This window comes from Candoia aspera, chromosome 1 (genome assembly GCF_035149785.1).
Source record: "Candoia aspera isolate rCanAsp1 chromosome 1, rCanAsp1.hap2, whole genome shotgun sequence".
NCBI lineage: Eukaryota > Metazoa > Chordata > Lepidosauria > Squamata > Boidae > Candoia > Candoia aspera.
This window is the reverse complement of record NC_086153.1, coordinates 192,546,671-192,559,875: the sequence shown is the minus strand read 5'-3', so window position 1 is coordinate 192,559,875 and position 13,205 is coordinate 192,546,671. Positions and strand designations below refer to the sequence as shown.

General features: G+C 42.2%; 1 protein-coding gene across 3 annotated transcripts in view; it reads left to right on the top strand.

The window, feature by feature from the left end:
• ITGA6 (integrin subunit alpha 6) overlaps nt 1-13,205 on the top strand; it is a 66,158-nt gene that overhangs the window by 28,599 nt on the left and 24,354 nt on the right. For 2 of the 3 annotated variants that reach the window (XM_063318161.1, XM_063318162.1), the window contains exons 5-6: nt 4,131-4,262; nt 12,471-12,684. In XM_063318161.1, coding sequence (XP_063174231.1) covers nt 4,131-4,262; nt 12,471-12,684 — 346 coding nt within the window. Of the gene's footprint in view, nt 1-4,130; nt 4,263-7,385; nt 7,503-12,470; nt 12,685-13,205 lie in introns of all 3 variants that reach the window. The other variant, XM_063318163.1, reaches the window with a different exon arrangement.

Genomic DNA, 13,205 nt, shown 5'->3' with positions numbered 1-13,205 from the left:
AAGGTGCTTCAGAACAGACAGCAGTGCACTGCTGGCAGGTCCTTAGCTTAAAGATGTTTTTCTGGGGATCATGCAGATAACATGTGAGCCAAGAAAAGATGCAGCTTCACGTGTGTAGCACCAACAGGTGTAACCCGTGCATCCTTGCCTGCTGAAAAGCATCTTTTTGGCTTCAGATCTGAAGCCTAACACATCCCTAACGTGGTGGAATTTGATTTGATCAAGGCAAATAAAAGCAGTGTTATTGAGGCTTTCTGGATATGGAATGGGATCTTCCAGATAATCTTGCATTCAGTTTTCCTCATTCTAGGTTCAAAGACTGAGGGATTCAGTGTTGCACAACCTGCTGGACACTAAAACTCTTTGGACACATCCTTAGAGCCAGAAAAAGCCTATATTCAGTAGGGATGTTCGAACCCTGAGGGAGTTTATGCAAAGAGAATGTCTGTGTATCTCTGTATATGCGTGTGTGTGTGTCATGCGCACACATAACACACACATTCAGACAGGCATATCAGGCATTTACATAAATCGCCTAGATTATTGCTGTTTTTTTCACAGCAACCAAAAATGCCATTAACCTCACTGAGAAGAAAACTGGCTTGAGAGCCAAAGTAATCAGGAAAGAGAAACCTGCTGAATTTCATTTGGTGATTAAACCAGAGAGCCCATGGCTTTGTCCCACCTTAGCTTTGCTGAGAAGCTGTAAAACTGCTCCCTCCCTCCCTGCCTCTTTTCTTTTTCCCTGGCTGAGCAGTGTGTTTTTCTTGCAGCTCTGTTATACCAACGTTGTGGAATTCTTCTCTGCCCTGCCTTTTTCTTCTTGCGATAAATCCTTGCGGTGTGCACCTGTGCCTGACACACAAACCCTGAACAGACTTTGTGCCTTGGCACGAGGTGTTCTCAGGGAAAAGCCTGCCCGTCCCCAGGCTGGGTGTTTGTCAAGAAAACTGGACTTTCCTGAGATGGGGTATTAAATTAAGCCACTGGTGTACTTAAATTACAAGTACTTACTGCCACCATACTTAGTTTTAAGAGGGCTTTTTCCTGGCCTGGGAAGATCATGTTCCTTTTGTGAGAGAATTTGTGCAGGGTACTTGCTGGTATAAAAAAGTTTGGGTTTCTAAAAAGGTGAATGGAAGTGAGTTGTCATGCTTAGCAGACAGTTTTTTTATTTGACAGGACATTTAAATGATGGCTATTTACAAATGTTCTGGGGTTACAGTTTGAAGAGCACTTTCTCAGATTTATGAATGGATGTGCAAGCTGAAAAACTGAAGCTTATCCAGAATGATCCTCTTGTTAGTATGAAATGCCAACTTTTGTATCCATCATGGATATATGTTAGGGATGGGCTGAAATCTCCTTTGTGTTTTGATGCTGTTTTCTTCAAGGTGTTCTTGCCTTCCAGTTTACTTTGGAAAATTTATACTATTAATATTGAGGTTGCTGTAAGCATCATTTGTTACAATTTTCAGACAATTTTTTGTACTTACTGCTGTCTATAGCAATATTGAGGTTGACCAAATTATTTTGGCAGCTAAGGCAAAGAAGCACCTCCCCCAAGGGATGAAAATGCAATCAGAATAAATCAGTGCAACCATTTTCTGCCTTTTGAGACACCCAAATCAACTGCCTTAGTCTGCTTTTTCAAGGGCTGGCCCCATCACAGGTCGGCACTGTTTGAATTGTAGTATGGGAATAATTCTCTGCATGATCACATTAGGATTCCTTTTTTTTGTGGGGTCCTTAATGGTGCCAATCTGTGATGGTGTGTGTTGTATGGGAAAAAAGTGTGCAAATGGAAAACTGACAGGCTGTTCCTGTATAGCAGCGGCAGCAGCTAAGTGAAATCTGCAAATATTAACTTCAGGAAGGGCAGATTGCTTCCACAATTTGATGCCAAAATCAGGGTGAGGTGATTTGGAATCCAGAAATCCAGACATTTTGGCAGGAAGATTTTCATTGGGTTCCCTGCTGCATGTGTAATCATTCAGCCTCCAGGAACGCAATCTCGTTGCCCGCCATAGAGAGTTCAGATCAAGACTAGAATGTAGGGGTGCATTAACCAGGATTCAGCACAAACTGGTGACTGATTCACTGTGTGCCCCAACTGCATCCCAAGCCTCCTTGGTCAGAGGAGGAGAACGTAGGGAACCATGGAAAGCTGCTTTAGGCTGAATCAAAGCATTGATCCATCTTGCTCTATACCAGTGTTTCTCAAACTTGGCAACTTGAAGATGTCTGGACTTCAGCTCCCAGAATCCCACAGCCAGCCATGCTCTGACTTCCTGGAATTCTTCAGATTCTCAGCCAGTTTTTCTATTCTGCTGCTTCATTTGCTGTCACCTGCGATCTGATCCTTTTCACTTGACACACCATCATTTTCTGTTTGCAAAGCATTTTTTCCATCACTTTCTGTTTGCAAAGCATCTTTTTTCTGACAGGGAGGTAGAGTTCCGCTCTGAGGCTTCAGGGACATTCCTCAAAACCTCACAGATGGATCTGATCTGGCATCAGCACTTGGGCCTCTCAGAACACGAAGCTCTTAAAAGAGTTTTGCCATGCCATGACAGTCCATGCTCTCCACTGTCCCTCAGAGAATTAGTAAAACATGCAACAACTGTATTACGTATGGCAAGAAAAGATCGTCTTTCCTGAGATGTCCAGACAAGTGCTCCTTGTATTTTGAATGTCTGTGCACTTTGAACTTCAGAAAAAATGTGTAATCAGAAGAATCTTGGCTTTTAATTTCAGAAAGGCTTACTTAAGGCAAAAGGAAGGTAAGATCCCATGATTTTTATGACATTTTAACTCCTTATTAATGCCTAAAGTAATCTCCATTCTGGAGTTGACTCAGCTTTTTCAATTCTTGGTCATCTTTCCTGTACTGATACACTTAGGCACAGTCAAGATTACTCTACTGCATCAAGTTTCACACCAGCTCTAGAGACCTTTTGCCTGCAGGTACCCGAAATGCCTGTTGATTTCAGTAATTATGTGACAGTTCTTACACTCCCCTCTCCCAATTTTGGTTCCTAAGATCATTTATCTATAGCAAATCCATAAAAGGAAAAATTTCTATCCCTTCCATCCCATTTGTAGCCACCTAAACAGTGTGATTTGGGGACAGGAAATAGATGACTGTGGTGAAGGGAGTATTCAGAACCAACAGGGCAGAGTATTGTTTTGTGGTAGAGCACCTGATTTGCATCACTAAGCTGTGGGTCTAATTCCTGCATCTCCAGATAGGAATGGAAAACTCCAGCAATGCTGGAGGTCCACAGTGCTGGAGGAATGATTTGACTCTATAGAAGCCAATTCCTTCTGTTCTGAAGCTATTGGCCCTGCTGACCCTTCATGCTTTGTTCCACATCATTCAGGGAGTCTCCTCCCAGTCCCAGGAGGATTTTGGAAGAGTGACTCAGGCCGCAAGGAGAGAAGGGGATGGGAAGCTTTGCTTTTGTCATTTTACTTAATTTATGTTAGGCTCCAAGATGCCCTTTCCCCCTTTTACATTTAAGGGAAAAGAAATGGCTTTCTGATTGTCACAAAAGTTAAGTCAGTCAGTATTCTAGTCAAGAAACTGATTTATTTTTGAAATGTGTTCTTCTTTCCCCCAAAGCTTAATGCAAATCATACTCGATCTGCATCTTCATTTTCAAGTTCTCTGGGTATTTGTGCCCTCTTCCTCATCTTTGTGTACTCTTGCAGGGCTCTGATTTCTCTTCCTCCCCTCTTACTGTTTCTGTTCCTTCCTATCTCTTTAGCAAACTTGATTCTGCCAAAATAATCCATACTCTGCAATGCATCCTATTCTCTTAAGTGGAGTGCATTTTGGAAGTGTATACCTCCTACATGTTTACTATCAACACAATATGCAGATTTCTGTTGTTTGTGCACATTGCTCTAACCCTATCTTCCAGAATCTTTCTTTGCACCATTCATGTTGATTATGTCATGACATTCAAATCCAGGATAGGATTGAGCTCAGTTGTGGTCACTCCCTTTCATTGATGTTTCCTCGCCCCTTTCATTTTAAAGCTTTCTGTTTTATTTAATGTTCCCCTTTCCTTTAACATTCATCCCATCTTTTGTTTTTGTTCTGTTTTGCCATTTCATTCTTCTAGGCGTGGTTCATGCAGAGCAAAGGAATCACACCCTTGATCTGATGGGCATCTTTGATGATGGGCCTTATGAAGTTGGGAGTGAAAGACTGCAAAAGGAGACCCTGGTTCCTGTTCCTGCTAACAGTTATTTAGGTAGGATTAAGCTCTTCAGGGAGCTCAAAGGGAAAATGGCCATCTGAATTGTTACATTCAAATGCTCCCAAGAGGTAACTCAGTTATAGAAGCCTTGCATTTGGATCAAGGCTTTAGCCATTCATCCTGCCAACTTTAGGCCTCCTTCAGAGTGCAGATGGCACCCTGGCTGTGGAATCCTTAAGAGCCACTCATGTGAAGAGAGATTTAAGAGGTGTGGTTGTGAATTTGGGGATTCTTATGCTGTGATTATCAGCTCTCTCTCACATGCAGGAGCTATGGTTTGAGGTGCAGTAGCTCCATGTCACATGACCTCAAACACAGAGCCTCAGGACTTCTGTTAAATTGCTGGTTGCTGAACAGGATACAAGCATATCTGCAGCAAAAGCATCCAAGTAGCACTCCAGGATCATCAGCTTCACTCCTGAGGCTTCCTTGAAATGTTTAATGGCTCTCTTGTATGGAAATTGCTAACATGCTTTTAGATGCTAGGGGGGGAGGCATTGAACATGGATTCAAACTAATGACTGTATGGCAGTCTCAAAAATGGCTAAATAGTTTTTCTTAATAATGAAGAATAAGCACAGCTTTGTGTACCTTTGGTGGCTACACCACATTGAATCCTGATGCTGTAAGTGCATTTGGGTATGTGAAAGGATGCAGTATGTGGTAGACCAAGAAATATCTTTGGGCATTAAAAGCTGTTCTATGAGTTGGAAGCAAAAGGTTGTATAAGGTGTGAACGCTTCCAGATTTACTTTGCAATTTGGGATCACTTCATTCCCCAAGTCTACAGTCTCTGTGATGTGGAATGGAATGATGTTCTTATGCACAGTCACACACACCTTTCTGCATCCCCACCACAACCCCACCCATCCTCACGTAGCAATAGGCTTACGTCACTGCTCTGGCTGTAGATCCAAAGGATAGGGATGGAGGAATATTTTTACCCAAGTCTATTCTGAAGATGATCTCTCCAGCCCTATAGTTCAGCTAACTTAGGAGAACACTTATGGTCTTGGGACTGCACACAGTCCATCCCCCAAGCCCATCAGAAGGTTGTTGCTAAATTATAATTTCTAATGAGAAACCAGATCATGAAATATATGGGAAGTAACAATATTAAGTATTCAATAAATATACAGTAGTTTAATTTTAGTTACAACTAACAGTATATTAAATCAAGTTTGGTTTGGGCCTGAGCCGCCTCAAACTTCTGGTCCCTGTTTGAAGTGATAATTATCCAGCATCCCCCCTTAAAACCCAAGTATGGACCTTATCTTGGAAAAAAAATAAGTACACTCCTGTTCTAACAACATTGGATTGTTGCTGATATTGATAATGTTAGAATATTGGCCTGAGAAAACCCAGCTTCAAAGTTCCTGTTGAGCCATGTAGTTCTTAGCTCAACCTACCTCACAGGGTTGTTGATGTGAGGATAAAATGAGGGATACCCCATCTAAGTTGTCTTGAGCTCCTTAGAACTCTATTACATAAACTTGCAAGTTTCCCTAGATATCTCAGCATTTGTTTCCTCAAATGTAGCCCCACATTTGGAGAGTTTTGCATTGCAGTTGACCAGAGTTATATTTTTACTGCTCATGACTCCAAACTGATGCTAAGTCTAATGAAAACCTGGAAACTTCTGGAGCAAATTTTTTTTTTGCAAGAACAGGTAGAGTTATGGCTGAAAAGAGTCCATAGGTATTATGGAGTAACAGGTCTTAAAGGTGGAATATATATCATTCAAGAAGCAAATTCGTTGCTTTTTTTTTGAAACCTGAGATGGATCTTTAGATCGAAATGCACCAGAGAAAGTTAATTCCATAGGTATTCAGAATAATATTCCCCTTCCCCAAATCCTCATGTGATGAGCTTTTTTCATGTTTCTCCTAGGACCATGATTTCTATAAAGTGTTCAGGATAGGGTATAAGAATTACAGAATCAGTACAATGAAGGTCCATGAGTGAATATGGAGAATCACTGTTAATGTGGCTTAGAACATTCATGGGAGGTGGCAACAAATTAGATTACTTATTTGATCTTGTGCAAAAAGAGGACATGTTCTTCCTTATGTGCATAAAATATCCATTTAGTAAGCCATGAAGAAATATACTTCATACTTTCTTGATTGTGACTTTTCCTGAATACACAGAAAACTGGCTAAAAAATAGGACTTGTTGCAGCTGTCCATGGGGAGAGGTCTTTCCTATCACCTGGTGCTTCATTCTTTTCACTGGAGATGCTGGGATCTTCTATAAGTGGGGTCTTCTATAAGCATTGGGTCTGCCACTGGTTCCTCTATTGCTAGTGCAGAGAACATCTAAACCTATCTTTCACAGTTAGTGTGGAACAGGAAGGCGAAAGCTGGGGAGAAAGCTGCATAAAATAGTTTTCCACAAATGAGATAAAAATAAGTATGGCAATGACAGCAGTGTTTGCTAATGAAAAAATACATCAGCTTTATTTACATTCCAGAATGTGTTACCTGTAGACCTGACTTTCTAACATGGACATATATTGAGATTACAACTCAAACCTCCCAGCCACCATGGCCACTGGAATTCTGGGAATTGTAGTCCTACAGCATGTAGAATGCCAAGTTGGCTATTGTTAGCTATCCTGTTGCTTGATTAACGTTCTATGCTAGGGATTGGCAAACTATGGCTGTGGGCCAAATCCAGCCTGCTGCCTGTTTTTATATGTTCTGCATGCTAAGAATGGACAAGTGGGCAGTTGGCCAATTGCCAGGCTGGATCCTCAGCCGAGCTCCTGGGGAGAGGGGCGGGGCCAAGGGCCAGGGGCAGGTTGTCCTAGGTGGCAACAGTGACCTATTGGCAGTTTCCTGCTGGCGGGCCAGTGCTGTCCAATGGCCGTCGTGCTCCTTGGCCTACAGACCTGCCAGCTGTGCCTGTGGAGGCAGAGGAGGGGCAGGATTCTGCCCTTTACAGAAATAGCCTGCCAACCCCTGCTGTATATTATTGCAGTGTATTTCTTTACTGTCCTTTATTTGTACTAGTAAGCGCTTCAGCTAGACTGCATGGAACCATCTATTTTTCTTCTCTCTGCTTAACTTGGCCTCCTTTCTTCTCTGCCTTTTCTTTCTCTAATCATCACTGCAGGTCTTCTGTTTATGACAAGCGTGTCTTATGCCAACCCTGATCAGTTTGTGTACAAAACTCTGCCGCCCAGTGCCAGAGTAGACAAACCTGCCGATCTGATGATGAATAGCTACTTAGGTTTGTGACTTCTGAAGCACCAACCCATCTGCCTTCATTCATGACACTCCAGAGATCATTATTTGACTTCCATTTCAAGTCAAAGCATGTCTGAGAGGAAGTGCAGATGAGATGAGAGGCTTACAGAAGATGGTGGTTTGGGTAAATGAAAACTGGAAGCTATCAAATAGCCAGAGAGACGATAGTGGAATCAGAAGCCATGGTCATCCTTTGGGTGACTCCCTTACAGAACAAATAAAGGAAATAATTGGGTGAACATAGTAGCACCAAAGAAAGTACATTGGACTATTTAGTAAGTACAATATGTCATCATCACCATCTTACCTAAACCTCTTATCTCACACTGCGGTTCTCAAATTGAGAATTGGAAAGGCAGCAGTGAAGCAATCCAGGGTTTTCTATAGGGCAAACGTTTTCCTTTCCAGCATGTCACAATGTTTATCTTGGTATGAAAAAACTATTTGAAAAAAACCTAGGAATTAAAAAGAAAAAAAAATTTGTGGCACAAATTCACTTAATGCACATATATTCTTTTGAACTGAATTTGATGCAGATGAAATGGAGTAGAACTACATGTTATACATAAGGTGGATCTGCCTTTAAAACTTACACCTCAGGGCCAATGCCCCTGCCCCACCTCCCATAAAATGTGCTATTATTTTATCTTATAAATGGAATCGTTTTATGATACTGCATATCCCCAACACCTCTTCCATGCCTTTGATGATATACATTGATGGTTATATGGAAATGTTATCAAATGGGGTAGGTGAGAATAATACATTCTAATGGGAAAGGGAAGTTAATTCAGTAGGGGAATCCATTGTTAGCAGCAGCCTTGAGTTGTGCTCTGGTGGCATTTAGTTTATCAGTGCCTTTATGCTCCCTCTTGCATTTGCTTGAAAACCGAAGTTTAAGTTTCTTCAGCAAATCACTCATTTAGTGACAGGTTTCCTACAGGCATGACAGAAAGTTTCAGCTCTCCAGAAATTGGCACCTTACTCAGGAACTGTCTTACTTGATAGAAGACCCACAGAGCTGAACACATCTTCTTAGCATTTATATGCTGGCTGGCCCACCCATTTTTCCAGCATTTTCCACCAGCTTGTCCATTTACCCACAATCTTTTCAACCTCTTGTTACTGCGCCCCATCTTACTAGCATCTTCCTGCTGCTACCACTGATCTTCCTGATGACCCACCCCTCCATCTTAAAAAGAATCGTAAGAACTCGTTTCTGTGAACTGGACCAAACCAACTAGATTACACTTTGGCTCTAATTAAACTGTTCCTCTTCCCATGTAACTGACCTTTAAGGTTTGGGATTTTCTGTTGAAAGAGATGGGATAGGTTTTATTTCTTTTTTTTTAAATTGCAGGTAAGAGAAGCAAATGTTGTTTACTTTTAACCATCTGTTCCTTCAGATTTGGTAATGGGTCTTTTTATTCCCTTAATACAGTGCATGAATTCAAGACTAATTGCTTCACTTCTAATTTCATCTAATTTCTAAATGTCTAAATAATAGGTGCTGCGGCTTATCATCGTATAGAAGGTAACCTTACCCATGCCTGCACAGAGAATAGTTAGGGTTTCTCAGTGAAAAAACTGGCACTTTGAACATAATTAAAGCTATCATCCCTGCTGAATGGCAGAAGGAAAGAGTGCCACCCCTTCACGAACTGTCACTGGAACCAGTAGTGGTCCGTTCAGTGACTCTGTCTTGCTTGGGTTTCATTCCATCTAGATCCAAACAGCCTCCAAACACTAGTTCAGGATATCTACTGCATCTCCAGCTTGGCTCAGGATGGAGAGATACATCTGAATATCATTGCTATTCTGATGGTATTTCACCTCAAGCTGATGGATGACTTCTCCCAGTGGTGTCATATAAACATTAAACAGTAGGGGGAAGAAGGCTGAACCCTATGGAACCTCACAACGGGGGACCAACAGGCCAACCTCTCTTCCCCCATTGCCACCAGCTGGGATTGCCTACTCAGATAAGGAAGAACTAGTAAAGTATAGAGATGCCAGCCCCCAACACTTGCAAGTGGTCCAGGAGGATACCATGGACAGTGGTGTGAAAAGCTGCTGGGAATTTACAAGGACTAGGAGAAGTGTATTCACCATATTCAGATCCTAACAAAGCTCATCACCCAGAGCAACCAAAGACATCACTGTGTCTGAATCCAAACTGAAATAGATTCGCTTCCTCAAAAGCACTTTATAGTTGATACTCCACCTGTTTCTCAACAGCATTCTGAAGAAAGGGAAGATTGGAAACTCAATGATAGTTTATTAAAACTGTCAGGTATAGGGATGGTTTCTTGGTGGGGGTGCACTATAATCCCCTTCATAGCATAGTTCTTCTGTGACTTCATCTCCTGGAGGTCCTCAGTAAACCAAGAGACTTCCCAGGATCAGCTGGTGGAAACCCCCTCTTTCAATGAGCCCACAGGCAACAGAAATCATGCTAGACAGCACCTATTCCACAGAGTCCACAGGCTGAAAAGAATCCCAGATAATATTACAAGACATTGTTCAAGACATCATACTGGATTCTGTTTATGAAGTGTCAAGATTACAGTGAATTTGAGTGACTATCAGTAAAATAGGCAAGAGAGCCAGTTTGGTCTAGTGGTTAAGGTGCTGGGCTAGAAACCAGGAGTCTGCAAGTTCTAGACGCACCATAGGCATGAAAGCTGGCTGGGTGACCTTGAGCCAGTCACTCTCTCTCAGCCCAACTCACCTCACATGGTTGTTGTGGGGAAAATAGGAGGAAGAAGGAATATTAAGTATGTTCACCGTCTTGAGTTATTTATAAAAATAATAAAGGTGGGATAAAAATTAAATAATATAAATAAACTATTGCCCTGGCTGGTCCCAACAGCCAGGCTGTGGTTCTTCCTGCTCAGTGTTCCCTAACAGAAAGAATAGAGAACCTTAAACAAGGCCACTGGAAGGCAACCCACTGATGCAATAAGAATGGAGAAGTAAGCATGCACCCTCATTCTTATAACCATTAAACATGAGCTTGTATCTATGCTTGATCAGATTCACTTCTCAACTTCCTCTGCCAGCATGAGAGGTTCTTCTGTGACTTCATCTCCTGGAGGTCCTCAGGGAACCAAGAGACTTCCCAGGATCAGCTAACAGCAAAAAGGCACTTGGGAGCAATTATATCAAGAACCTTGGTTGTTCCCCTGTTCCAGGTATAAACCTGCTTCAGTGGAATTGCTTTCCAAATTGTTGGGAAGGTCCCCAAGTATTCTTTGGAAATGGTCCTGATCCATTTCTGCTCACCCCTTGCCTAGGCTGTCTGGGTCCTGAAACAACCAAAGCTGTCCCCTTGGCAGCTCTCAAAAACATTCCTCCCCCGCCGCAACATCCCACTTCTGTAAGCACCAGCCATCTCACCTTTGTTGCTGCGGGCTAGAGATTAAAGATGATACTTGCTCACAATATTTAAAGTTCTGACAGGAAGGAGAGAATTAAAAAAAGGAAAGGCAAACAGAGGAAAGCGCTTGCTTTATAATTGCCCCTCAGTGGATTGGACGAATGGTAAAATGTCAGTAAGGATAATTTTAGGGGGAGATGGGCGGTGATAGAAATGTGATAAATAAATAAATACATAAATAAATAATCACTGTGCATAACATGTAGTTCTGTTCAGAGCATAACATCTATTGAAGCATGTCACCTTCCTGATTTTTTTGTTTTCACATTCTTGAAGGACCTTTTCCAGGTGCCACTGGTAATTTCACCACTGCTGCTTTGGTAACTTGAAGTTCATTGGTGCTGGGGCTATGTGAGTCCTATAAAAAGTGAATGTAGAATGCTTGGCAAATTAATCCTAATTTGACATCCTTGGCAAAGCATGCCCTTTTTTGAGATGTGAGAGCATGAGCCATCTTCCATGAGATATGAACATTCACTGAACATCATGGGTATACTGTGGGAAAGGGGCACTATCATTTTAAAGTGCATATAGTTTTTTTTGTTACAGTTCGCTATTCACTGAAATAGATTGTATACATAATTAGTTACTATATCTGTGAAGATGTATGAAGTTGTCTTTGTATGTATGTATGTACTGTATGTATATATGTGTGTCTGTGTCTGTCTTTCTGTCTATCAGAGGTTGGGAAATTGCAATCTGTTGCATCTCTGGTTGCTTCATCCTCTTCCTCTTTTGCATGATGTTTTTGTGATGTGTTTCTGTGTGTGCAGGAGAGCAAATAAATGGGTGGTATATATGAAAATGGTGGGTGAGTATATGAAAATAAATGAATAGATGTGTGAGGTGTGCATTGATGGGTTGAAGGATGGATACATAAAAGGTCTACATGGCATGTGGTGTTTGTGTCTCTGTGGGTCTGGGAGGGATGGAGGGAAGAGAAAATTGTCACTAATGCTTTTTCTGTTTCAATCAGCTTTACCCAAACCAGAGCGGCTGGGGACGGTGGGAATTGTAGTCCAATGCATACCACAGGTTTGGGAAGATGGGGAAGGCCCTTCCCAATCTCAACTCTCCTACTTTATTGCTCTTTCTCTTGTGAAAAACAAGGGGAGAAAGAGAAGGTGGTGAGGGGGGTAAAGCTGGTGCCGATCTGAACTCTGGCCTTACTCACTGTTGGCCCATAGCTTCCCAAGAGATTACGTCTAAGGAAATGTGGGCCTCCATGGAAATAATCTATTCTGAGATAGGTGTGTGTGTGTGCACATGCGTGCATCTTTGGCCTTTCAACATTTTCTGGCAAACAGGAGTTTGTGCTTTGATGTGCCCAAAGGTCAGGGAATGGGTTTAAACCTGGGGCCTCCTGTTTGAAAGGAAAGAATTCTCTAATGTGGTCTAATACGTAGGTATACCTACTGCACTTTCCTACCCCTCCTTTAATGTAACAGTAGTTGCTCAGCCATTACAGGTCACAGTGTGAGGCCTCAGCTGCACTTTTGTGTTCTGTTTTAGGTTTTTCTTTGGACTCTGGGAAAGGGATTGTTTCTCGGGAAGACGTCACTTTTGTTTCTGGTGCTCCGAGAGCTAACCATAGTGGGGCTGTGGTCCTTCTGAGAAAAGACAGTAACATCGAGCGGGCCTTGTCCCCTGTACATATATTTGAAGGCGAGGGGCTGGCCTCTTCCTTTGGCTATGATGTGGCAGTTGTGGACCTCAACAGTGATGGGTGAGATTCCTCTCCTTTCCCTCTCGCAGTTCCTTTTCTGTGGTTTGTGATCCCATCTATTTGGCAAAGTGGGAGCAGAACTGGGCTCCTTCCCTGCAGCTCAGAAATAGCACAGGGCAACCACAGAGGTATGCAACACCCCCGTATTCCTTTCAGAAGAAGCCATCTGCCAGATCTCTTATACTTTAATTTAAACTAAAGATCCTGTACTCCAGATACATGCAGCAGGTATCAAGTTCAGGAAGGCTAAGGAAGATGATGATGGAGAGCTTGGATTCTAGGCCCCTGCATTTAAATTCTATCTTGGTCATGAATTTTGACTGAACCACACTTAACTTTGTGGAGTGATGTACATGTTTACTCAGAAGCAGGTCTGTGTCCAAAAGAGAGGAATCTCATAAATGCCACGAGATGACCACCTATTGGAATTGTAACAACCAACATTGCAGGACCCTTGTGATAATCAACCACTGAAACACTATTATAAAGCACTATAAGAGGCTTTTCCAACTTGGTGACCT